Raw genomic sequence first — 24894 nt, 5'->3', positions numbered from 1 at the left:
CTTCTCGCTGGAGCCTGCCGGGTTCGAGTTGGAGGGGAGCTCTGGAGGTCGGCCAGTCCAAGCTCCCTGCCGAGGCAGGGTCACCCAGAGCAGGTGGGCTGGGAATATCTCCGGAGAGGGAGACTCCAGCACGAGTCACAGATTCACAGACTACACCGAGCCCCTGAAGGACCATCGGGTCCAGCTCCTGGCCCTGCACAGGACACCCCACCGATCCCAGGAGGTGCCTGAGAGCCTTGTCCAAAGGTCCCTTGGGATCTGTCAGGCTTGGTGCTGTGACCGCTGCCTGGGGCAGCCCGTGCCAGTGCTCTGCCACCTCCATGGAAAGAAGGGAAACCTCCATGGGTTTCTGGGGGAAACAGAGGGGACACCTCACCGCTGCACACAACATCCTCCCGACGGGAACTGGAGGAGCAGCACCGATCTCGGCTCTCTGGTGACAGTGACGGGACCTGAGGGAACAGCTGGAGCTGTGCCAGCAAGGCACAGCTGTTGGATGTTAGGAAAAGTTCTTCACCCAGAGTGTGCTGTGGTCACAGCACCAGTCCTGACAGAGCTCAAAGAGCGTTTGGACAAAGCTCTCAGGTGCCTGGCGGGATCCTGCTGACACCCACCTTGGAGATGCTTGTATGGATTGATGCGATTCCTGCTGTCCTCTCTCTCCTCTCTAGCCTGAGCAGGCCCAGCTCTCACAGTCTCCTCCCCTGAGAGAGATGATCCACACCCCTCATCATCTTCAGCCTCTGCTGGACCCTCTCCAGTAGCTCCTTGTATTTCTTGACCTGTGGAGCCCAGAACTGAACACAGCACTCTGGATGTGGCCTCACTAGGGCGAAGCAGAGGATCACCTCCATGGACCTGTCAGCCACACGCTTCCCCATGCAAAACCTTCACCTTAAATCTTTCTTTCTCTCCCCCATGCACCCAACTTTCCCCCAAAAACCTCCACTCTTCCCTCCCAAAACCTTCGTTATCCCCCTGCATTTGCTCATGGCTACCTGACTGACTGCTGTGGCCAAGTGCAGCATCCACTTATGGAGACATTCAAGCCTGGAATTGCAAGATCTTTTTATTTACAAATGAAATGTACACGTCAGGACACAGCATAGAGGCAAATCCCTAAATACAATGAGTTCAGACCATATTCTGTCATGATCCATCGATGGGAAAGGCTGTATTTTGTGGAAAAATAAGTTCCAAAGTTAATGACACCATGTGAGTTGTGACAGGCGATGGAAAAACAGCTGTGAGCAACACAGGGACAGCCCAAAACTGACCACAGACAAACTAAGGACAAATAAGCCAAAATGGTTTCAAAACAGTTGAGTTTTACTGTCCTATTCTCCTAAGGGACCTAAAGCAATGATGACTCGAGTTACTGAGACATTCCACGTGTCACCTGCATCACAGCTCAGTATTCCACAGGGATATTCCTTCCTTCACCATCAACAACAGCCAGACAACATTCCCAGGCAAACACCCCAAAGACAACTGCCCAAACATGAAGGGAAAAGGAACCTAAAACAAAGTGACAAGTGCATTAGCAAGGGTTTCAAAGGAACAGCTGCAGATTTGCACATTTAGATATTGTATTTCTTGCACAAATGCTTTTCTTCACTGTCAAGGCAAAGGTGCTTACCAACCCAGATCGGGCAGCCCACCAAAACATGAGAATTTTGGCAGCTATTTGTTGAAAAATAAACCCCTCACGCGGGCAGCAGCTGGACAAAAGAAAGCCCAGCTTCCTTCAAGAGTCCTCCAAAGCAGCTCCTGCCCTTGTCACACACCAATGACCACTACTCTTCTCAGACAAGACCTGGCTCTAAGCCAGAAGATCAACGTTCCAGGGGCTTTTTGCGTGCAAGAAATCCAGCAGCAATGGCAGTGCAAGCTCCGTCCTCAGCCTGGACCCGAGCCACTTCCGTGGCAGCCTGCTGCACCAACAGGAGTAAGGGATCCTCCTCTCCCCTGCAGAGACCTGGCAGCTTTAGCCCCTGGAAACTCAGATGGATTGTTCCCACTGTTCAGTCACCTGCATCAAGAGGAGAAAAGGAGAATGACTCTGGACAGACTAACAAAACACAGAGGTGCTCCCTGGCGAAAGGCTTCCTTTATTTTGATTTGTTAGGCATCCTTGCCTTGCTGAAGCTGTGCGCTTACACCTCTGTGCTTCACAGGTGAGAAAAATTTGAGTTGTTTTTTCCCCTCCTCACATGCAAGCAGCCAGCTTCCACTATTTTTGTTGTTCTACCATCTTGCTCAACCCCTCCAAGTTCGTCAGCTGCTTCGTTTCCAACCCCAATGCCCAGCACCTCAGCTCAGGAAAATGATTTACCGGGCACAGAGAGCTGTGTACTGCCCTCGGTAAGAAGTCTGTCATAGCTGCATGTCCTGACCAAGAATGTGAACTATAAAAGAATTTTCCTATCCCTAGCTAAGTGTTCATGAAACCATCCATTTGGAAGCCACCAGAAATGAAAGCCCACCTTTTACAGGCAGGTGTGACCATCTCCCCAGGGCTAGTGCTCGACCCTGGGGAAGCTGGCTTCTGATGCATCCGGCATCAAGGTCCCTGACAGCTGTGAAATGGGAAAGAAAGAGACAGGATCAATTTCCAACTGCAGCATAAACAGAGAAGACAATCAGAAACAGCCTTCTAAAGAGATATGCAATGCCAACACCTAACTTAAATCTGTTCTTTGGTCAAATGAGGCTTCTAAAATGCTCCCCCAGGTTAAGACTTACGATCCCAAGGCAAATTCTGCTCCTTTAGGAGTCAAACTGGAATTCTGTGGACCACGCTGTTGAGGAAGTCACAAGCCAAACAAATACAGAGCAGCACAAACCACTTTATTGCCTTGATACCTGCTGTGAAGCCAGACTTGAGTTATGAAGGTCGATAGCAGCAAGGGAGGGGACTCGGGACTCTGCAAACATTCTGTTCTCCTTTTTCACAAATCTGGGATGCCGAGCTGCAAAACATAACCAAGGCACTCCATGTTAAGGGAGGGAGAGCTGACACACTGCTTCCTGACACTTGTCTGGTATCCAGGTTTTATTTAGAGCACCTCAAAATTCCTACCTTCCGCTCCTCTCAGCTCAGGGAGATGATTTAGTTCTGGCAAACGCATATCTGTCTTGGAGAATTCCCATTTTTTCTTACTTGCCTGAAGAACGGGTTTTTCATTAGTAACCAGTAACCAAGGGAATAAGGAACAGCTCATGGAAATATAGAAAAAAAATAAAGCTATTTCAAGCTTAAAAAAAGCAGTAACACAGCAATGTTCTGGTTTAGTTGGATTTCTACAAAAGCGAGACAAAAGACTCTGATGTGTGTGAAGGAATTCAACCTGCTCAAGTGCTATTTATACATAAGCAATGGAAAAGCAACAGCAAAATAAAAACAATCATCTAAGTGAGGCTGCTTTCAGAGAGATAAAATACAGCATTTGGAGAAGGACTGGGATTAGTTATCTGGAAAAAGGCAAATGTTGCTGGCTGGCACAGAAATAATCATGCCTAGGTAGTGAGGGCAGAGGAAAACTTTCCATTTCACTTGTTTTCCTTATCAATTTTTAATGCATTTATGGCATGACTAAGTAAGGCCCTGGCTGCATTAAATCCAAGCCCTCAGTTCTGCTTCAGTAGCCCAGCACACATGGTCTATCTTTCCTGGCCAGGCAGGAGACCATGGATATATTCCAAATCTCACCAATACCCTGTGCTGGACTGCTCCCCTCATTTCAAATTGTTTTCTGACATATTTTACATAAAAACTATTAGCACGGGATAATGAACAAAAAATCTGCAGGAGAAAAGGGGTAACAAACCCAATATTTTTAGTGGGGAATTATGGTGAAAGATGGATCAGTTCTTGAGAATACAACACACAATTGAATTTATTTTTGCTTGGCCAAGGGGGACAGACAGACAGACACACTCACCGGTGTCAAGATGACACTGCAACGGCCCACTGGAGAAGGCTTGCGTGCCTTTAGCAACGGGTTCATGTATTTTTTACTCTTTTCACCAAGTCTGTAATCAAAAATGCCCCAAAACTGGTATTAGCTTGGGTAACACAGCAAATATAAAGCAACAGATGCAAGGACTCCAAGTCTTGCATTCCCACCCCTGCACCTCCCAGGACAGGAATGATAGATACAATCTCTCTTAGCTCTGCTCCCATACCTGTAACCAAGGCTCCCAGGCCCAGAACCTATCCCAAATGTAGGAGAGAAGTTCTGGTTGATGGGAGGAATCAATGTGCCCAGGTTCTTGGCGCAGTCCAAGCTGCTGCTGGAATCTTTCAGGTTGGTCTGAGGGCTGAATTTAAATGGGTTGATTGCGCTGTCGTAGAAGCCCAGCTTGGAGGATTGATCTGCTTTCTCTGCATCAGGTTTAAAGGGCTTGGTCTTTATCAGCTTTCCCTCTTTTCTCCTTGGGCCCATGCTGAGATCCTGTTTGGGAAGACAAACATTTTGTTACAGTTGTGTTAAAAAAGCAGTTTACAGCAATGCCTGTGGGAAAAAAAACATGTCAGAAGCCTGCATATGCAAGATTCTGCAAGAATCTAACAGAGATGGAATTGGTTTTGTTAGGAAATCTCTGCTTTCCATCAAACAGGAGAAAACTTGTCAGGGCTCCAGCATGCTCTGTAAATAAGTCACTTGAGACTAGAATCAGAAATGATGGAGGAAAAACAGCTGTATCCCGTGTGTCTTCCGAAGAAATTAAATAAAACTCATCTGAAAATCACTCTGAAGCATCCCTGGAATCCAGTTGAAAGGAAAATTTTTGATTTTGAAGGCAGGGCTTTAAAACAAGTTAACAGCAGCATAAAGCATGACTTATGCTTCCCAAGTGATTCCCCCTCCAGCTCTGTATGGCCAGGAACTGCACCACCGTGTGGTTCACTGCAAGAGACTGGCCAAAGAGCCACCTGCACTCCCAAGCCATTTCCTAGGAATTTAAACTGCTGCACCTATTTTAAAAACAATGATTTTAAAACATGAGAGAAACAAAACAAAACAATACAGGTTTGGAAAACATAGATGGACCAACCTGGACGCTGATCATTTTTCTTTCTTCTAAAACATCATACTTGTCCCTTTTAATGATTTTAGGTTTTTTTTGGAACTGATAGTTTCTGACATCTTTCTGGATATTTTCTTTAAGCTCCTGAGTAAATCTACATTCCATATAAGGAGAAAGGAAAAACAATTAATAAAAGGGCTTCTGTTTATCTTAATATCATCATCAGTTGCTAAGCCCAGGCTGGCTCCTATAGCCTTTAATGTAGTCAAACAAACTGTGCCTTTTAACTAACGAGAAGCCAAATATAATGTATACATTAAACAAAATAAAATCTTATCACACATTTTTCACAACACAGCAATAAAGGTGTTTGCATCCCAGTTTGTGGCAGATGCAGAGAGTGAAGACAGTGTAAAGCTGTACTATCCAATATGGGGTGCCACTGATGAATTAATGTCACAACAAGGTACATGTGCCACTGCAACGTGTTCCCTTCCAACTGTTCTCCCGTTTCCAGGAAGGTCAAGCCAAAACAAACGGAGACATTCAGCAGCTGTCAGCTCTGCAGACCCAGTGTGCAATCTTCAAGCACAGCTGCTTCACTTCTTTCTAACCTGAGCCTGCAGTGAGCAGGAAAGGAGCTTTTACCTTTCAGCAAAGCCATCCTTGTTGAAGAAATCTCCCTGCAGGAGTTGGGCGCAGGATGGTCTCTTGTCTGGGTCAATCTGCAAGCATTCCTGTCAAACCAACGTGAACAGGAGGAGGTAAACACACCAGGAATGAAACAAAGGCTTTGGCACATCTGAGTGAAAGATCCCTGCAGGATATGCAGTGATCCCTTTGGCCCTGCAAGGCTGAGTGCCCCCATCACCCTGGACTGGAGCTCCGCTCTCACCGAGCTGCCAACGCCAAGCAGCCGCTCGGTGGATGGGGAGCTGAGAGAAAGGCACTTGAGAGGCCCTGTACTTTCCCACACGAGGTGAAGGAGAGGCAAACGGAGAAACATTCACAGCAAACAGTTAATTACCTTAATCAACAAACAATTCATTACCTTGGCTAAGTCCAGTGCGGCAGGAGGCAGCTTGGGATAGCGTATCTCCAGGGATTCGAGCTCACCCACCTCAGGCAACTTCATGCCAGCAAAGAGGGGGTTTTTATAGAATAACTCTTGTTGTCTTGGAATTAAGTTACCTGGAATCATGCAAACAAAGTGACCATAGGGAAAAATACAGGACACAGTGAAACATTTGAGAGGCTGAAATGCTGGGTCAGCACTGCAGTAAGGGCCACAGTCTGGGCTGTGATCTTCCCACCCATCAAAACAAAACTGAGCCCTCCATTCCTGAGCAAGAAAGAGGGGCTCTTCTTACCCAGGCACTTGGTGATATGGAAGAGCTGGTCAATGTCTGAGTCTCCAGGGAAAAGTGCCTCTCCTGTAAGCATTTCTGTTATCAGGGAGCCAATAGCCCACACGTCCACAGGCCTGGGGAGAAAAACCACCGCCACCCCAGCTCAGCACAACTTCATCCATCCAAAAGCTGGGCCAGCAGATGGAGCATGGCCTCCGTGTTCCCCACAGCCCTTCCCAGCCTGGCAGGCCAAACTCACCTGCCATATTTGCTATCCCCCACCAGCAGCTCCGGGGCTCTGTACCAGCGCGTCGCCACGTAGTCCGTGTAAACTTCCCCAGGAGATGCCAAGGGCCGGGCAAATCCGAAGTCGCAGAGTTTCACCACTCCTGACTGGGAAACCAGTATGTTTTCTGGCTTAATATCCCGATGGATTATCTGCACAGGGGAAAAAAAAGCAAGTCAGGGCGAATTCCCTGTTTGTACATAGCGAGCTGACTGGCTCAGCAAAAAGTGCAGCTTTCTCATATTCACGTAAAAAACTACAGGCAAACACAGAGCCTCTAATTTCAGACACGTGCATTTTATGTGTCTCTTTTCCTTTTCAGACAAAGCTCTATTTCTCTGAGTTCAAATGTATATGTATACAAAAGTACCTGCTTCTATTCTAATATGTATCTGCTGATTTTAGCTGCAGAGCTGATTTCTTGCACATACTTACATTATGGCTGTGACAAAAGGCAATTGCTCTCATAATCTGAAACAAGTATTTCCGAACTGTCTCGAAGTCCAGTCCGCTGGGAGACTCCTCCAGGTCGTCGAGAACCGTGTGATCCACAAATTCAAACACCAGGTACCACCGCTTCTTCCTTTTACACACATCCAGCAGGTTCACCAGATTCTCGTGCCTGAGTTGCTGTCATAAATCAGGGAATGTTTAGTGAGGAAAAACTATGAAGGGAAATATATTTAAAAAAAAAAAAAATTTTTGCAGTAAATTTTTTTAACTGCAGCCCAGCTGGGACAGTATCAAATAAAAGGCAATTTGAATAAAAAGAGAAAGAAAAAGCAGCTGTGTTTTTCTAGTTATTTTGTCATCATTTTCCCAGCAGACAAGAATCCACCTCCAATTTGTTACACATTTATCAGACACCAACATTAAAGGCCATGCTGCAGAGCACAGTTATTTATTAGCTGGAGCCTGGCAGGGAAACATCACCAGAGGCTGCCTGGAGGCAGCACCAGAGCCCCAGGGTGTGACCCAGGAAGATGCAAAAGGACTGCAGAGCACAGGGAATTGTAGGGGAAACTCTGCCAATGTAGAGGCAGTGCCAGCCAACCTGCACCTGTGTCTGCCCAGATTTCTCAGAAAGTCTGACAGGAGAAGAATTTTTAAAGGATAATCAATAAGAGAAAAAGCTCTTTTCCGCAAGAATGACTTATTCCCCACATAGGAGACCTGAACAGGTTTTGCTGTTTTCAGATACAATTAAATTTCTGCCCAAACTCGAGAGAAAAAAAAAAAAAAATTAAAACCAAAGACTCAAAGGGAACAAGGGAAGGAACTACAAGGAGGCCAAACCTCCAGGTATTTATTTCCCCTGTTAGAGGCCACCCTTCCTGAGCTGTACATGCAGATATTACCCTTGCTAAGATTCCATTGACTCAGGAAAAGCAATTAATTCCCAACACACCTGGGTGCTGGTGCTCAGCCTGGCCAGTGGAGCAGGCACAATCCAGGCTCACACAGATCCCCTTCAAAAGGATTTGAAGGGATAATGCTTGCAGCTGCTGGCTGTGTCTCAAGCTCCAGCACACACATTTCTATTAACTCTAACTCTGTAGCTCTTCCAGTCATGGCAAACTTCACCTTTTTTTCCCCCTTCAGCACACAGGAACTGTAAGCTGGCTGATTTAGGAAGAGACACTTGTGGCAGACAAGAGGACAGGACACAGGTTTGCCAGTATTCCCGCCTCTGGAACACCCCACATCACAGGAGTAGCCTGGATGCACTCCAAGTGTAATAAAATTTTCCTTCCTTTTTTCACCAAACACATCATCCCTGTCCCAATGTTTAAAACACCCACATGTGCCCATGCACAGGGACAAGCATTCCTGTGGGGCAAGGGAAGCTTCTTTGGACAACCCATGCCCTCACGGGGAATCATTTTTTCCTAATATCCAACCAAAACCTGCTCTCTTTCAGTTTGAATCCATTACCCCTTGTCCTTCCCCCTTTCACCACAACACTGGCACCGGGCAAATCCCACACTCCAACTGCAGCCAGCTCCCTCCCAGCTGCGGGAATGACATAGGAGACCCCCTCCAGCCTCTTGCCTGCCATGAATGAAAGAAAAAATACAGGAAAACTTTCCTTAGAAGCATTTTCCCGTCTCAGGTGACACCGGCAGGTTCGTTTAGTGTCACGAAACCAGGTCGCCGTTCGTTTCACCCGCAGGCTTTGAAAGGTCAGCGTTTCTTCTCTTTTCAGCAAATTCACAGCAGCAAAGGACAGGCATTTGGGACAAGGGGGGTGGGCAGCTACCAGCAGGAGGCAACAGAGACCCGTGTACCATTGCAGAACACCAGCAGGCTTTTCCAATCCAGGATTCACCAGCTGAACCCAGCACAGCGCCCGGGCTAAGGGAGAAGCAGCTCTGCGAGGCTGCAGCACAGAGGGTCCAACTCATCTGCGGGCGGAAATTCAGGCAGGGCCCACGCCAGCCTCCTGCGGCCTGGATTTTTAATTTTTTAAAAATTTTTGTAAAGGCTGACCAGATCCTGACCAGAGGGCTGAAGGAGGAGCCGCGAATTTCAACACAAACCTCCTAGAATTTTAAGCACGAAACTGCTAAAAATAAAAAAAAAAAAAGGGGGGGTGGGGGGGGTTCCTGCCAGCCTCACCTTGAGCAGTTTCATTTCCCTCAGGGCGATTTTCCTCACCGCCGCGTCGTCGTCGCTCTCCAGGAACTTCTTGACGGCCACGATCTGCCCGTTGTCCTTGTTCCTGCACTTGGTCACCACGCCGTAGCTGCCTTCCCCCACCAGCCCCAGCACCTGGTACTTGTCCATGGCGGCGGCGGGAGGGCCCGGGCCCTGCGGGCAGGGACCGGGTTGGGATGCGGGGACAGGAGCGGGATGGAGGCACCGCGGACGGCGGCGGCTCCTGGCCCGAGGCGTCGTTACCGCGGCAACGGCCCGCCGTAAAGCGCGGCCGCGCCCCGCCTGTCGCGAAAGGCGCGTGGGGGCTCGCTCGGCCCGCGAGGAGTGGAGAAGGGGCCTCGTGAAATATTTTGGGAATAAAATGTTGTAAAGGCTGCTTCCGTAAAGAGGATAGGACACGTTAAAGCGTGTTAAGCAACCTTGTGACAAACTGCAGGAATAAAGGCGTTCCAAATATTCCCGCTTCAGTTTGGCGGCCTCTGTTTCGCAGCTGAGGGTAGTGTGGGGAAAGAAAAAGCTGTTCAGTTTCTCTGAGGAAATTTGGAAATTTATGAACACCTGGCAGCCTGGAATACTGCAACATTCCTCTTCGGGAAAGAAGCAGTATATATATACCTTCCCAAAATGTCAGTTTCCTGGAAAACAGTGTAATGAGGAATCATCTATCCCAATAATATTTTCTGGAACCTTTGTTGCATTGCTCCTGAGTCACATTCATCACCATCTGTAATTAATTCCTGATTGCTTTTGTGTGTCCTTCACCCTCATTCTCTCTCCCTACTGATGCAATCTCAGTAATGCACCTTTCCAGGCCGACCTCACATTTCCAGGGAAAGAAAAACATGGGAGTGTAGCTGGCAGTGATTTATTATATTCCTCCTACCTTCTACTGTTGTAGCAAGCAGCTCCTCTGGGTCCTGGCATCTGTCCTGTGCTGCTAATGGAGAGCTGACTTGGAATCCAATTAACCCTTCCACTGCTGAGATGCTTCTGGATCTGCTAAGAGAAAGGAGCAAAACACAGGTGAAAAAGGAGGGTCACGTAATTTTGATAGAATTTAGAAGTTTGATAAAAAAGACAATTAGGAGAAAAAAATAAAGTATACAGATATGGCCGGGTGTCTCTGCATTCAGCCAAGAGAGCACACCTTACTGACAAAGGATTGTCCCTTAAAAACAGAACCCTACTGCATATCCATAAATTCTCATACATATTCATACATTCTTCTTAGGATCTTTGGTGTTCTTCTGTCTAGTTTTCTCTTGCCCCCTTCCCAATAGATCAATCTTCTTGGCGCCATCGAGATTTACATTCCCTGATACCAGAAATGCAGTAAATTCCTCCCCTCCAGAGTTCTGGTCACTGCTGTTTTCATCTGGATAAGATAAGTTTACAAAAGAAAAAAAAAAGTGTCTCCAGCTATCTTTTTCAGTCTTTGGGTTATACAAACAAAAGTAGTTTTTGTTTTAATGCTATGTCATAGCTTAAGATATATGTATTATACCACTATTTCTAAGTTTCATTGATAACAGAAAAAAAGAAGACTATATTATTACAGCTAAATTTTCTAATCTTATACATATAATATTCATTATAAGACTCACAAAAAGCCAACAATATGATATGCATTGATAACAACATATTTGTAGTGACACCACTAACTTAGCATGGACAAAGAGGAATGGATTCAAACAGATGGAGGGTAGATTGCATATTTGATTTGAGATCAGGAAAAAAATCCTCCATTTGAGGGTGGAGAACCCCTGGCACAGGCTGCCCAGAGAAGCTGTGGCTGCCCCATATCCCTGGGAGTGTCCAAGACCAGGCTGGACAGGGCTTGGAGCAACCTGGGATGATGGGAGGTGTCCCTGCCCACGGCAGGGAGCTGGAATGAGACAGGCTTTGAGGTCCCTTCAAACCCAAACCATCCCATAACTTCGTGTTTCCACGTATCGGTGCTGTGCTGCGATTTAAGAAGCCAGAGAGACCAAGGAATGCGAGGAACCTCTCAAAACCACGCTGTGCCCGTGCTCCGGCTGTTTCTAGCTCTGTTGCTATCTCGATGGCACTGACCCAGCCCGGGCTCGACAACTGCGGAGACACCGCTTTTTCCCACTCATAAGAACAGGGGCCTTGAGCCTCTCCTTCAAAACGCTATTATTGGTTATTGTTATTGTTGTTATTGTTATTGTTATTGTTGATAATAATAATAATAATAATAATAATAATAATAATAATAATAATAATAATAATAATAATAATAATAATAATAATAATAATAATAATAATAGTAGTGCTTTTTCATCCTGCCCGCGGGAACCCTGGCATATTTTCCTCCTTTTACACGTGGGACGACCCCAGCTCGCAGGGCCCCGGGGGAAGGCAGGTGTGGGGCGGGATCCCGCCCGGCTGGGACGCTCCCGGCGAGGGGCGGGCCGATGTCGCCGATGATGCCGGTGCCAGGGGCGGTGCCGGCGTTCAGGACGAGCATCGCCCGCCCCTGCGCAGCCATGAGGCTGTGCCGGCCCTTTGTTCCCGGGGGTCCGCGGCCGCCCCTCCCGACGGCCGGGGCTGCCTGAGTCCCGCCGGGAGGGAGGGAGGGAGGAGGAGCTGTTTCCCAGCAGGATGCGATGGGGAACTGCTGGGCGCAGTGGTGCTGCGGGCTGTTCTTCCGGAGGGATCCCGGCCGGATCCAGCGCGGCGGAGGGTGAGCAGGATCCGGCTGCCCCTTTTCCCCTCCCCGCGGCGGGGAGGTGCCGGCTCCGCCTTCCCCGTGGGGCAGGAGGGGGTGACGGGGTGGGGAGGGGGATGCGGGCACCCCCTGGCCCTGGCCCGTTCCCTTCGGGAGCCGCAGCATCCCGGGGGGATGGAGGCGCCGGGCTCCCTGAGGTTTGTGCGCTCGGGGTTATTGCACTTCCAGGGTCAGCGGCTCCTTACCCCTGCCAGCGCTGGTGTTTTTCCGGCAGGAGATGCTTAGAGGGGTTTTTCGGGTCAGTTGGCAAAACCTGTGCAGGCGGCCGTGCTTGTGCAAAAAAAAAGATGGAAAAACACCCGGTTTTCTGCAATGTGATCTCGTCTTCTCTGTGAGTCAGAGGCTGAGACGCTGTTGGGATAAATCAGGAGCAGAATGGTTCGGATGAACTCATATCTGTTGCAGAATGCTTCAGAGGGATTCTTATCTCTTGGAAACGTGTAACAACCTGTTTCGTTGTGCCACAACCAGTTCATGGGAAAGCACTGTGCAAGCAGGAAATGCTCGGGGCTTTTCCATATCCTGACCAGCACTGCTTACCCACATATCACTCAGTTCTGATGCGTAAGGGTGGAAATGGTTCTCAGCAGATGTGCTGAGCGTTTTACATGATGCAAGCTCGTGGCCTCTTACTTCCCATCAGCTCTGGCAGGCCAGCCTCACCTTCTGAAGGGCCTTCCAGACAAGACACGGGTGAAAAACCAGGGCAGTGCGTGTAGAGGATACCTGCCTGTATTTTGAGCAGATGAGAACACCTCCAGTGCCTTGACAGCTGGCGCTGAAGTATCGGTGTGTGTTGTGCTTTGAGAACACCAGGAAGTACTGGAAAGGTTCTTTTTTACAGAGAGCTGCTGGCCTGTTGTTTCAGATCAGATTTGTTTTCCGGGTGTGGCGGTAGTTTACGGAGCAATATCCGAGTGTTGAGGTTCTTGTCCCCCCACTTCCACTGGGAATTGCCTTAAAACCAAAACTGTAAAATGTGTCGTATTATAAAGTTTTTAGGTTAGATCGATACCACATTGTCCACACTTGGCTATTTCTGGATCACCATCATGTAAAAAATGGTGCTTATCAACTTAATCATTATTTTAATCACGCAGATCCTGCCCCCAGCTTCATTATATTTAGATGTTCCAAGATTTGCCTGTAAGAAATAAACTCCTAATTAAACAACTAACTAGTATAGAGTTTTTAGTAAGTGTTTTAATATCCTGCAAGACTTTAAGCTGGCTTTGCTTGGAATTGTGTTTTATATATAAATAAATATATATATATGGATGGAGTATGTATATATATGTATGAAAAGTTAGTCTCCTTAATAGCTTCAGATCTTGGAAGATTAATCTGACTGTCACTATAGGTCCTGTGACCTATCAGCTGAATTGTTTTCTCCAGGAGCTATCCAACCAAAAGATCCTCAAGTCTTAGAAAATAATGGAAAAGTAGAGCTTAAAGGAGAACTGTAAGAGGTTTAAACATTTTCAAAGGTTGCTGATAGTTCATTTGAAGTTTAATATAGGGGTGAAGCTGATGGGTCTTCTGTTTGTGTCCCCAATGACCTCAAGCTTCCGTAGTTCTGGGGTTTATGGGCTCAAGCTCTGGCACAGAATTAGGTTTTCTGGGACTCTCTAGTCTCTTCCTAGAGAGCTGGCATTGCTTTTGGGCTGTGTGTGATTACGCTTAGGGAGCTCACACTGCGTTTAGTTCACTTTTCAGTTCTTGCAACTAAGCTGCTCAAGTGTCTGGGAAGCTGGAAGTAATTTACCTAAAGCCTGCAAACTGGAATTACACATTTGTTAACAGTGTAGAACAATTTCCTCTTACAGTTATTAAATGAGATTCTTAATGGTATTGGCTCCTACACACCAAATTACAGAGAAGGGTAGCAGTGAAATTGCTCCAAGTGTTCGTACCGCGCGTCCCAATTACCCTTGTCACGTGTTTCAGGTGGCCTTTCCTCCCTGGTTTCACAGCAGTGAATTCTCTGGGAAAGGTTCTTTGGTGGCAGGAAAGGTTGTGCAACAAGTTGCCAGGGGAGATGTTCCCTAAACTGACTTCCAGAGAAAAATTAGATGGAAATGAAATACAATACAGTTAAAATAATTCAGGCTTTGGCTGGTGTGCTGCTTTTATTGCTGTCAAAGTAGGTGTTGGTTGCGAGAGCTGAATGATCTTTCCTGCAAGTATAGAAAAACCCCTGAGGCCTTGGGTTTATTCCTTGTACCAGTCAGCACTTGCAACTGGAAACCCTAGTTTTGGAAACAGTTCGATGAAATGGATGTTGTACTGAAGAGTGTTTACGTTAGAATGTTCTTCTGGACGGTGGCCAAACCTCCTTGGCTAGGTAAAAATGTATCCAGGCAACTTAATACTGCCTTGGGTTTTGTAGAGGACAGGGCTAACTGTCCTCTGTAAAAGAATTAAAATAAAATAGGAAGAATTCTGAATAAGGAATCAAGTAAGAAACCAATTCCCTGTACAAAATTAGAGCATAAAAATTTTGTAATTTTTTTGTAGTTTAAAAGTATTGACTTGACCTCTTTTTGGATGTTTTTCTCTGAGGCTCACCCTTCTGGATGTGCCAAGCTGTTAAATATATAAAATATATTGTTTAACACTGATGAGGTAGAAACTGCCAAGAAAGAGTTAAGTGCCATGGTGAGCAACAGCATTTTCAGAAATTGCCTGGAACAATGGGTTTTTTTCCAGGAAAAATGTATTAAAGGGATTGCAGAACATGCTAATAGTCTGTAAATGTCAAGTCCAGCATCCTGACAGATGATTTCATCTCACAAGGGTTTTAGTTTTTCCCCCAATTCTACAGAAGATGTTTACCTACTTCTGCCTCTCTCTGCTGTAGTAGCGATGCAGAGCTCCAGTTAATGTGTTAAATACATGAAGATTTTGTTGTTATTTTACATTTAACACGTTTCTAAATCTATTTTAAATCCTCAGGCTCATTAACCTTCTGCTGTGTATTGAAGAGTCTTCTGTAGTCTAACTGTAAGCTTGTTTTTCCAGATCCAAGTATTTTAGAACATGTTCAACAGGAGAACACTTCACCATAGAGGTGAGTACTTACATTTTTAGCCATTTAAGAAAAAGTGGGAAAAGCTGAATCCTAGCAATGCCTTTACCACTTTTTACAGTTTATGAACACTGAAATATCCTGGGATATTCCAGCCCAAATTGATGCTGGGGTTACCTGACAGTTTGTTGCATTTGTGGTCTACTTTGTTCTCCACAGAGATCCTTTCCCAGCCTCCCTTTTTGCCAAGGGTAGTGTAAGGTTAACCAGGAATAACCTGGTTTACTTTCCCTGAGTGTTCCTATGCTCTGCAAGTCCTAGAGCAGCCAGATTGCCCCCGTTAATGAGGAGAACATTAATTATTGTTGTCAATGCTGTCGAGAAAGGGGTCAGGATGTGTACAGCGGGGGAAATCTGTTTTGGTGCAGAACTTCCCGTGGTGAGAGGGTGTTCCTGCCACAGACATATGGCAGGGAAAAGGAGGTATTGTACTCCTCCCAGATTATTAGGTCAATAAGGAGTCTCTTTTTTTCTCTTTTTTTTTTTTTCTTTTCTTTTCAATGTGACAGTTGAACTTCTGCTGGATGAGTTTGTGCAGTTTAGAATGCTTGTTTTTTTTTAATTCTGACTCTTCTCCTTTTAGGAGAATGTAATATTTAAGACAAGAAACGTTGGTAAGAAGAAAGGTCCAACCCTAAAAATGAAATTCCTCTGAAAGTAGGGGCTTTCATAAATATTGTTACAGTCCCATTGTTAGAATTGGCATAGATTTTTACAAGACACATAAAACAGGCAGTCATGCTTGCTGTCTGTCTTTAGTGGTTCATTATATTGCATTGTAAAGATTATTTATTTCTCCTTCTCTGCAGTTTGAGAACCTGGTGGAAAGCGATGAGGTGAGTACCTGGGGCATCATGTGAAACCTGCTCGTGCAATCCTTAAAAATGCTTCCAACATCTCCATCTTCCTCCTACTTGAAGCTGAGTTGTAGACTTAAATCACGGGTTTTTTGTTTTCTTTTTTTACTTTCAGTTTTCCTTGCACTAGGAATACGAATTTAAGACTTGGGATAAAGATCTCAGAGATTGGTTTTGGGGAGTATGGGAAATAACCTCTTAAGGAAGGGAAGAAAGAAAAGGTGTGGAGGAAAAGTGTGTTTGGGAGGACTTAAAGGAGAATTTGCTCCTGGTATAACTCTTGCATAAGACTCAGCAAGTGCCCTCAGTCTGAGAACAGAATTGGACCTGGCTTGCTTTGCTAAGGGAAGTTTTGGAAGTGCTCTCTCTTTAGAAAAATCTGACATTTTCTTTTTATTTATTTTAACAGGGGGAAAGCCCAGGAAGCAGCCACAGGTAAGACTTTGAGACCAAGGACCTCTCCTTCCCTCTGCTGTTCCACTGTGAATATTGAACCAAATGAAGTAAGGGAAAAACAAGGGACAAAAAACAACTCAGGAAAAATAAATAGTGAGATCTGGACCTTAATGATGGTAATGGTTCTGTTCCAGTAGTTCTGTTAGCAGAGATGGTTTTCAAAATAAGCTTTCTACAAAGATATAAATAATCCACATCGTGAGAGTGAGGAGAGACAGCATTGTCCTGAATAAACTGGAACTTTCAGGGGGAACAAGCCACAAGCACAGCCTGTTGGATCTGCATTAAAGGAGCAGTCAGGAAAGACCACATAGATATGTTCAAGTGCAGATGAGAGCTGTCATGCATGAATAATAGATGGAGCTTTTTTTTGTCTTTCTCCCATGCTTCCAGGCCTCTGACTGAAGAAGAAATTGCAGACCTGAAAGACAGACACTACGACTCCATTGCTGAGAAGCAGAGGGTTGTTGATCTGAAGCTTCAGTCAGAGGTAAGTGGTTGCAGTGACAGTATAAATAGCTTTTCTTCCAAAAATGTTGGGATCAGCCACGGACACCAGGAGATTCCACTCACATGGAACAGTTGGGTTTTGTTCATCAGTTAATGTTTTTTTAGTCTACAAGATGCACGAATTCCTTCTTTTTAATAGCCTCCTAGCTGAAAAATTGAATGAATAGGATGGGTCTCTGACCAGGACCTCTTAAATTTGACCCTTTTTTTAGTCCAAGACCAAATGGGGGATATTCTCTGCCCAATTTTTCTTGCACTGAATTTTCTCCACAACTTTCTTACGGAAAAAAAAAAACCCCACATAATTTGTTATTCTGTTTTAGTGTTGCAGCAGCTGATGGAATAGGATGTGGAACACAACACGTGTGAAATTGAATGAACTTTCATCTAAAGTGCCAGTGAACTATGGAACTGAAAACCTTTAAACCTTTCACTGTGCAGTTCATAATAAAACAGAAGGAGCATTAGAGCAATTCGCTAAAAATAAGTGTTTGTTCAGTAGTTACCTAAATTTCTCGGGCTGTTTGGTTGCGGGGAGGGAAGCTGTTAAATTCAGTTAATGCTTTAGCTGTAGTCGATTTTGTTTTATTTTGATTTTCTAGCTGCTTTTCTTTTGTTTCCTTGCACTTACGGCTTTATTAATAGGAAGATAGATAGGTTCTGCTTTTGTTAACCATTACTGTTTTGTTCATATACAGTTAGCCTTACAAGAGGAGAAGTTAAGACTAGAAGAGGAGGCTTTATATGCTGCACAGCGTGAAGCAGCCAGGGCAGCAAAGCAGAAAAAGCTCTTGGAGGTGAGGGGAAAAAGACCCCAATATATATGAGAGCCTCTGTCCTGTTCCCATGTGTGCAGACTTCCCTGATATCCTTCCCATCTCAGGAGACCTGACGAGGAGATGGGCTTTGGCTTGTAGAGAAAGAAGTACAAGATTTGAAAGTACAGCTGGTTGGAACAGCTGAAAATCACCATAATTGTTTCAAACAGCTTCTGTCGCCGAGTGCAGATTTTGAACGAGCTATAATTTTAATCCATAATTAGCTTAACACTCTTCTTATATAATATGTAGAAGTTGCTGATCTTGAATGTGAAATGATCTGTGATGGTTTTTGGGTAAAAAAAAAGAAAACAATCCTGAAATTAAGCACAGGTTGTGACGCCATTTAGACTCGTAAAATGTACTTGATGTATTTGTGCACTGTGTTTGTTCCTTCTTTTTGTGTTTCGTGTCGACCCCGCTTTGGAGTTTTTTCATCTCATTTTCATGTCACTAAGCACAGCTCTCATTTCACATTTCTTTCTCTCCCCTTGCCATTTGGTGTGGGAGGGTTAATTCTTTCTGACCTTTTTGCCTGCTTTTTTTCCTTACCACTTCTGATCTATAGAAAGCCAGCAAAAGTAGATTTTTTTTTTAATTTTTTTTTTAATGGCGTTAACTGGTTTTTGTAGAAGTTGTGTGCAAGAAATGCTGTATTTCTTGTCTTTCAGTATCTTTAATAAGCACTTCTTTTAGTCAGGGCCTAAGATAGAATGGATTATAGAGAGTTTAATTTCCTCTTCGTGTAAAATTAGTACCACTTATCTCCTGCTCAAACACCCTCCTCAAAACCCATAAAGATTATAAGGACTTTAAGGAAGCATTTTTTGTCCAGATATGCATCAAGCACTTAGCCCTTCTAGATAAACTGGAAGCTATTTTTGAATGCACCACTCATCTTTCTGCTGTTTGTGGGCACAAATGGGAAAATGGCTTTTTCCTTGGAAGTGTGGCCTCCTTTAAAGCTCATTTGGCTTGCTGATGGTGCCCTACTAAATGTCAGGGTCTGTAACAGCGGGGAATTTTTATACGTGTGTGTGTCCTGGAACTGGCAGTGCTGGATATTGGGATGTGACCTGGCAAAATGGAGAGATAATCTAAATTGGGTGTTATGTGGGTATAGGAATCCTAAAAGAAAATCGTTGCATGTGTCAGTAATTGATTTTGACAGATTTGTTGACTGTGTTGTGCCAAATTTCTGTCTGTTCCTCTCTGCCTTCTTAAGTCTTTTCACCTCTAACCACCACGACGTGATATTTCTACTTCTGCTTTTATCTCTGCACTCCCCATTTACTCATTTCAACCTGCAATTATTGTTGTTTAAATATCCAAGATGCAAAGTGTGCCAGAAAACAAACCCACTATCATCCTGGGACTGAAAAACACTAGATCCAGTGCAGTTACCTCCCCACACCCAAAGCAAAGAGCAGTTCTCAGCTGAAGTTGACATTAGCAGAGTTATTAATACTTTTGGCCCTGCAAGGCAGCAAAGCTGTTATTAATATAGATGAAGCACTTAGTGCTGATGGAGACAGCCAGAGGAGATGGCAGGACTGCTCTGCACAGGGATAAAACGATTTGTAGGAAATATTTATCTTTTAAATGGCAGGGTGGCTGTTCCTGGGCACGGAGCAAAAGAAATCAAACATCACCCGCGAGTTAGTTGTGCACAGAGAATTCTTTAAGAAGGCAGGAGACAAGACAGGTGCAGTCATGACTGAGGTGGTGTCCACATTTCCAAAAAGTGATGGGTGTTTTTTTTTGTGGGGGGGTGTTGCATAAAATAGGATTAAGTGTTGAGAGCTCTGTTCTGAGTATTCAGCTTTTTCAACCATTCGCTTTTCTCGTTAGCAACGTAGGCAGCACAGGATAACGCAGAGAGCACACGCTGTTAATAATGGAGACTTCCAGAGGTAAGAGACCAGATTTCATCCATGATAACTGAGAGTCTTGGCTGTTTGTACTCCTGTTCCTCATCTGGAAAGTTAGGGGGTATTTTGGATTCATTCTGGTTGTCGCTGGAGTTCTTAGACTGCTGCATACACTAACAGTTATTTACACCCACACCAAATCCAGTGGTTTCTTTTAAAAATGGGTTTATATGTAAAATTTTAGCTGACATAAAATTATTTTTATTATTCAGCACCCTGTTTGAAAAACCCAGTAGAAATACGCTGCTTAAATGGTTAATAGAGTCTGCCTGTTTCTTTATTAAGATTCTTAATTATATTTATTTATTAAATATTTTACGTATTTATTTATAGTTTAAGTCTCTTCATTCCTGCCTTCTGTGTTCAGTGGTGATGGTGGTGCTGGGAAAAACAAACTTTAAAAAAAAAAAAAGTGGAGAAAAAAAGCTCATGCATGGAAGACATGGGGGACAGGAGGAATTTTGCTATGGAAGCACAATTAGAATAGGAGCTGTGAAAACTGAGTAGGAACTGGCCAGATTTTAGGACTGCAGGAGCAGGGTTTGAATTAATTTCTTTAAAAAAAATGAATTGAAAATTAAGATTTTGTTTAAAGTGATGAAGAGAGGGGAAGAGTTGTTTTGAGTTAATTACTTTTTAAATGGAAATGCTAATAAAATTTGAGCAGAAGCACAGACTGGGAGAGGATACGATGAATAGGAACAGAGAGGTATTTTGCAGATGGTTTTATAAAGAATTTAGTTGGAGGTGTATGTGCTTTGTAGCACAGGGCTGGGGGAATGTGGATTAACACATTTTTGGTGGCACCCTTGGAGGTTTTTAAAGCTAAAAATCTGCGCATTGTTCTTGCAGCTCCGTGGCAGAGGAAGATCTCGATCCTTTCTTAAGGAATACAAAATTCCAGTATGAAGCTTTCCGAAGTAGTAGTAAGTCTGCTTTTCCTTAAGCACATCTTTAAGTGTTAAAGGAGTCTGAGGGGCACAGAGTTTTTCTAGACAAACACAGATTGTTTATAGTTTTATGTGTGGAATTAAAAGATCTGGTCTTTTTTTTTAGCTGATAGATAAAAGATAGTGCTGGACATTTCTTGTGAAACCAGACCCTGTGCTGGAGATGCAGATGTGTGTTTGCAGCTTTTTTTAATAATCCCTTGGCCAAGTAACTAGAATCACATTAATGCCTAATTTTCCCCTAATGAAGCTCCAAGAGGGAGTTTGGCTGCCTGTACTTAAAAATTCCAGGAATTTTTAACAGGAAAACTATTTGGTAAGCTTTTATCTGTAAGTTTTGGTGACAGTACATGATAACCACTAAGGTGGAGGACTGATAGCTGTGTTTCAGGAAATACTGTGAGTAGTTCAGTTTTCTTGGGAGGAGAGGGTTGATTTGGGTTGGGTTTAGTGACTACTAATAAGCTACTGATTACTCTTTGAACTGATCGCCTTTTCCAGCATTCCTGAGGTTTAAAGGGCCACAATGAGAGCTTAATTCAAAATTTTACTTTTGCATGTTGAACTTGAAATTCAAGTACATTTACGAATTAAAAGTACATTATGGGTTGTTTTGGTTTTTTTTAAATAGGACTTTCATCTGATGCCACGGTGCTGACACCCAACACGGAGAGCAGCTGTGACTTGATGACCAAAACCAAATCAGTGAGTGGGAATGATGACAGCACCTCCCTGGATTTAGAGTGGGAAGATGAAGAAGGTATTTATCCTGCATTTCAGCTTCACCCTGAACTCAAAAGTTAAAGATGATGACAGTTTAAGCTATGTTCACTGTAAATTTGTCGTTTTCAAAAGGGAAGGCGATTTAAAACTTGTTTCTGATGCGATTTCTGACAAGCTTGTAATGGTTAAACTGTAAAATTATTTCTACAGAGAAAATTCCTTATTTTGATAAATGTGGAGATAGCCCTAATAAATGAATTAATTTATTTGCATACTCCAGTAAATAAATGAATTCATTTCCCTGCCTTTTGTGGAACTGACCTGTAAACTCCTGACAAAAGTGATGGTAAAGAAATACTGCCCTCTCGTGAGCCAGGAGCAGAAGGAAGAGCTTATTTTGTTCTTCCTTTTAAGATGTGGTGGAACATATTTAAGTCAGGAGTCTGACTTAAATATTTTGGGAAAAACCCTTATTACTTGTACTGTTAACATTCACTGGGAACTTAGGTCTGCATTCCAAGGGGTATCCCAGCTTATCCTTATTGCTGCTGTTACAGGTGCTTCCTGTATTTCCTCATTGTTACCAGTACTTTCTCTTTTCTTTACTAACCCTGCAAAAGCTCTTAGTTGAAAGTTTATCCAAAGTGTTGAGACCCCCACTATTGAAAGGCTCACCAAAAATTAGCAAGGGTTTCTTTTAGCCAATCTCTAGCTGATTTTTTTATTTCACCTCAAGAACGTCTGGATGTCTTCGAGCAGTTTCCAGAACCGTATTTTGTATTATTTTGTGTGGAATTAAATATCCCTTTCCCATACAAACCCAAGACCTTTCCTAGACCATTGAACCCCAGGACCTGTCCAAATTTCACCTTTGTTTCTTCTAGCAGAAACATAAAAGTTAGCTGAGCACTCACAAGGATGTGTTTCTCACACGCGTGTGTTAAATGCCAGGCATGAACAGGATGATTCCGGTGAGGGAACGCTCCAAGACGGAGGAGGACATCCTGCGGGCAGCGCTGAAATTCAACAGCAGGAAGGCAGGAAGCCACCCAGCCTCAGCCTCTGACGATTCCAACGGGCTGGAGTGGGAGAATGACTTTGTCAGCGCCGAGATGGATGACAACGGCAACTCCGAGTACGCCGGCTTCGTCAACCCCGTGCTGGAATTGTCGGCCTCGGATGTCAGGCTGTCAGATTCCGAGCGCCAGGACAGATAGTGACCATGTCTGCACGGCCCCTGCCTGTGACCAAATGCTGGAAAGGGAAATGGAATGTACAAAGCCAATCTGCTCTTTTGTAACCCGCTTCCCTTCTTCTTGCGCGCGGATCGGCGAGGAACGGCAAGGACTCGCTGTCTGAAGGAATTCAGAACTAAGTGCAATTTTATCATCTACCTTCTCCACTTTTGTGAAAACTGGGATGATTCTATTGTGTATATTTCTGGATATCTGGATTTAATATAAAATTATCTGCACTAATTGAAGCTTTGTAGCTTGACTTATCTATATTTTAACTTGCCTTTTTTTTTTTTTTTGGGTGATGTTTCTATTGATTTTGTTTTGAAATTCATTCATCATTGGCCTAATATTTATCTCAGAATAAGTCTCGTATAATTTATTTAATACTTGAAGATAGAGAAACAATTTTAAAATATTTTTACTTCTGGTCTGTGCTTTTTGACTCGCTCTTCAGCTGCTTAGAGGGTGCAAAAGTAAGAGCTGCAAAACGGATTTGACACGTGGCAAATTGCAGATTTTCCCCTGTTTAGCTTAAAGTCTTCCTTGTCTTGTGTTGTCCTTTTTCCGTTCACTTTATTTTTTTAATTGCTTTATGCCAAGCACGGTCAACCTCAATGAACATAGTAAAACATAGTAAAACTCATCAGGTTAGGTAAGATATTGTCTTGTATAACATGCCAGACTTAGTAGGTGCGTGCTAGATAGAGAAACAAAAATAAAGTAAAATACAAATTCTCTACGTGTCAATAAAGCGGGAATTTGAACCAGTCGAGAACTGGGAGGACCAAAGTCTTGTTTTCCCTGGACAGACCAACCTCTGTTGCTACATGGTCCTAAAAATTCCTCAGTTGTGGAAAAGTTATAATTCCACTGGACCAGAACAGTTATGGAAAAGCAACACTCAGTGAGCCAGCTGGGGGAGGGATGATGGTGCTGCTGCTGGGGTGGGAAGAACAAGAACCTAAAGACTGAATTTCTATATCTGCATTTTGAAAAGGAAGAAGAAAAATTCATGTTTTAACAGTGTGTTAAAGTGCTCTGCCTTTCCTGTGCCTCTGAAGTGGGTGGTTAATCCATGAAATCCATGGAGGTGTTCAGTGACTGCACCGCTGGTGTCCTGTGCTGTGTGGTCTCCTCCAGTATTCCCTGTAAATCTTACTTTTTAATAAGAGAACCTGCAGAATACTTGCAGATCTCAAGCTTTCCCCAAAGTTTCAAAGCAAAGCCATTCTGCTCTGCCATTATTTTGTGTAGCTGTCTTGTTTTTCCATGGAAAAAAAGGGTGACCGGGTTTAACTTTGTTTTGGAGTAAAAGGAACAGGTTGTGATAAGAAATGACCCTGCGCTGTCATCAGCAGAACTGAATTTCTTGGTGAAAGTTGTGTCACTGGTTGAGATCATCTGAAACTATTTGGAATGTTTGGGTCATTACAGTGTGGATAAGGAACAAAAATACTGCACACTGGGATGAAATATGTACAAATAACCTGAGAGAACAGATAAATCCTGTTGTTGACATTCCATCTCTTCGTTTCGGTTGTAGCTATGTCACTGGAAATATTTTCATGCCATTATTTATATTTGCAATACTTGTAATGAGCTTTAAGGATCTGTACACATCAAATGTATATTTTGGGTTTGGCCTAAGCTACTGCTGTGTGACTTCTCCTGGACCTTCCTTTGTACAATAAATTCCTATGGGAAGGCAGGCAACTTCCTCAACGTGTAAATAACATGTTTTTTACCTGCTGAAACTGCCACCTCCCCTGCAGCGGTCACTGCTTTTCCTGGCCAGTGAACATGAGGTGGCCTTGTCCTGACCATGCCTTGAGGAAGTCAATTAGCTGATAGTCCTGCCCTTAGGATGAACAAGCACCTAGGAGAAAGGAGGCTGACTCCAGCTTTTTCAGTGATGGGCATGTTCTGTAGCCACGGTTCACGATAACCCGTGCGGCGCTCAGTGCGCCACGCTGAGTGACTTCGAAGTGATGCTCCGTATTTGTGGATATTTCAGAAACTGAGAGATTTCTATAAGCAGCTCATGTGAAACAATTCAAGGGTACTGTAAAATGCATATCTGTACAAAATTTAAAAGTCATTAAAATTTTCAGCAAGTCTTACATTTGGCAGTGGTGTATCTGTTGCTGGGTTGGCGGTGGCCGCGTCAGAGCCCTGCTGAATCCCACAGTGTCCCTTTTGGGGACCTGTTGCTTTGGAAGGGAAGCTCTAAACAAGCTGCAGTAA

At 44.1% G+C, this 24894-nt stretch overlaps 2 protein-coding genes across 4 annotated transcripts; one reads left to right on the top strand and one right to left on the bottom strand.

The window, feature by feature from the left end:
* Positions 1-1047: 1047 nt before the first annotated feature.
* Positions 1048-9586, bottom strand: CDKL2 (cyclin dependent kinase like 2). 2 transcript variants are annotated; one of them, XM_058838682.1, is made up of 13 exons: positions 9289-9586; positions 7105-7299; positions 6643-6821; positions 6405-6517; positions 6086-6225; positions 5683-5771; positions 5062-5188; positions 4189-4457; positions 3945-4035; positions 3083-3167; positions 2866-2972; positions 2487-2579; positions 1048-2032 (listed from the first exon to the last, which is right to left on the bottom strand). In XM_058838682.1, exons 1-12 carry the CDS (start codon positions 9454-9456, stop codon positions 2520-2522), a joined length of 1623 nt encoding a protein of 540 aa, XP_058694665.1. In that variant the 5' UTR covers positions 9457-9586; the 3' UTR covers positions 1048-2032; positions 2487-2519. The 2 variants fall into 2 exon arrangements, with proteins under 2 accessions (XP_058694665.1, XP_058694666.1); XM_058838683.1 differs by lacking the exon at positions 2487-2579.
* A 2201-nt stretch (positions 9587-11787) lies between these two features.
* Positions 11788-24770, top strand: AP1AR (adaptor related protein complex 1 associated regulatory protein). Of its 2 annotated transcripts, XM_058837498.1 has the most exons (10): positions 11789-12034; positions 15101-15149; positions 15977-16003; positions 16434-16459; positions 16874-16970; positions 17689-17787; positions 19660-19721; positions 20592-20665; positions 21321-21449; positions 22364-24770. In XM_058837498.1, the coding sequence occupies exons 1-10, from the start codon at positions 11958-11960 to the stop codon at positions 22627-22629; spliced, it is 906 nt and encodes a 301-aa protein (XP_058693481.1). In that variant the 5' UTR covers positions 11789-11957; the 3' UTR covers positions 22630-24770. The 2 variants fall into 2 exon arrangements, with proteins under 2 accessions (XP_058693482.1, XP_058693481.1); XM_058837499.1 differs by lacking the exon at positions 17689-17787 and having other exon boundaries at positions 11788-12034.
* The last annotated feature ends 124 nt before the right edge of the window (positions 24771-24894 follow it).

This window comes from Poecile atricapillus, chromosome 4 (genome assembly GCF_030490865.1).
Source record: "Poecile atricapillus isolate bPoeAtr1 chromosome 4, bPoeAtr1.hap1, whole genome shotgun sequence".
In the NCBI taxonomy this organism is placed as follows: Eukaryota; Metazoa; Chordata; class Aves; order Passeriformes; family Paridae; genus Poecile; species Poecile atricapillus.
This window is presented reverse-complemented; position numbering and strand designations above follow the sequence as displayed.

Bases quoted from the DNA above. Each gene is read 5' to 3' on its own strand.
- CDKL2 (XM_058838682.1), bottom strand. From the start codon at position 9,456: ATGGACAAGTACCAGGTGCTGGGGCTGGTGGGGGAAGGCAGCTACGGC. The intron at 6,226-6,404 runs GTAAGAAGAGCC...GCATGATTCCAG, and splicing joins CCATATCACCAAGTGCCTGG to GTAACTTAATTCCAAGACAA. The intron at 3,168-3,944 runs GTGAGTGTGTCT...CCCGTTCTTCAG, and splicing joins GCAGTGTCATCTTGACACCG to GCAAGTAAGAAAAAATGGGA.
- AP1AR (XM_058837498.1), top strand. From the start codon at position 11,958: ATGGGGAACTGCTGGGCGCAGTGGTGCTGCGGGCTGTTCTTCCGGAGG. The intron at 16,004-16,433 runs GTGAGTACCTGG...TTATTTTAACAG, and splicing joins ACCTGGTGGAAAGCGATGAG to GGGGAAAGCCCAGGAAGCAG. The intron at 16,971-17,688 runs GTAAGTGGTTGC...GTTCATATACAG, and splicing joins ATCTGAAGCTTCAGTCAGAG to TTAGCCTTACAAGAGGAGAA.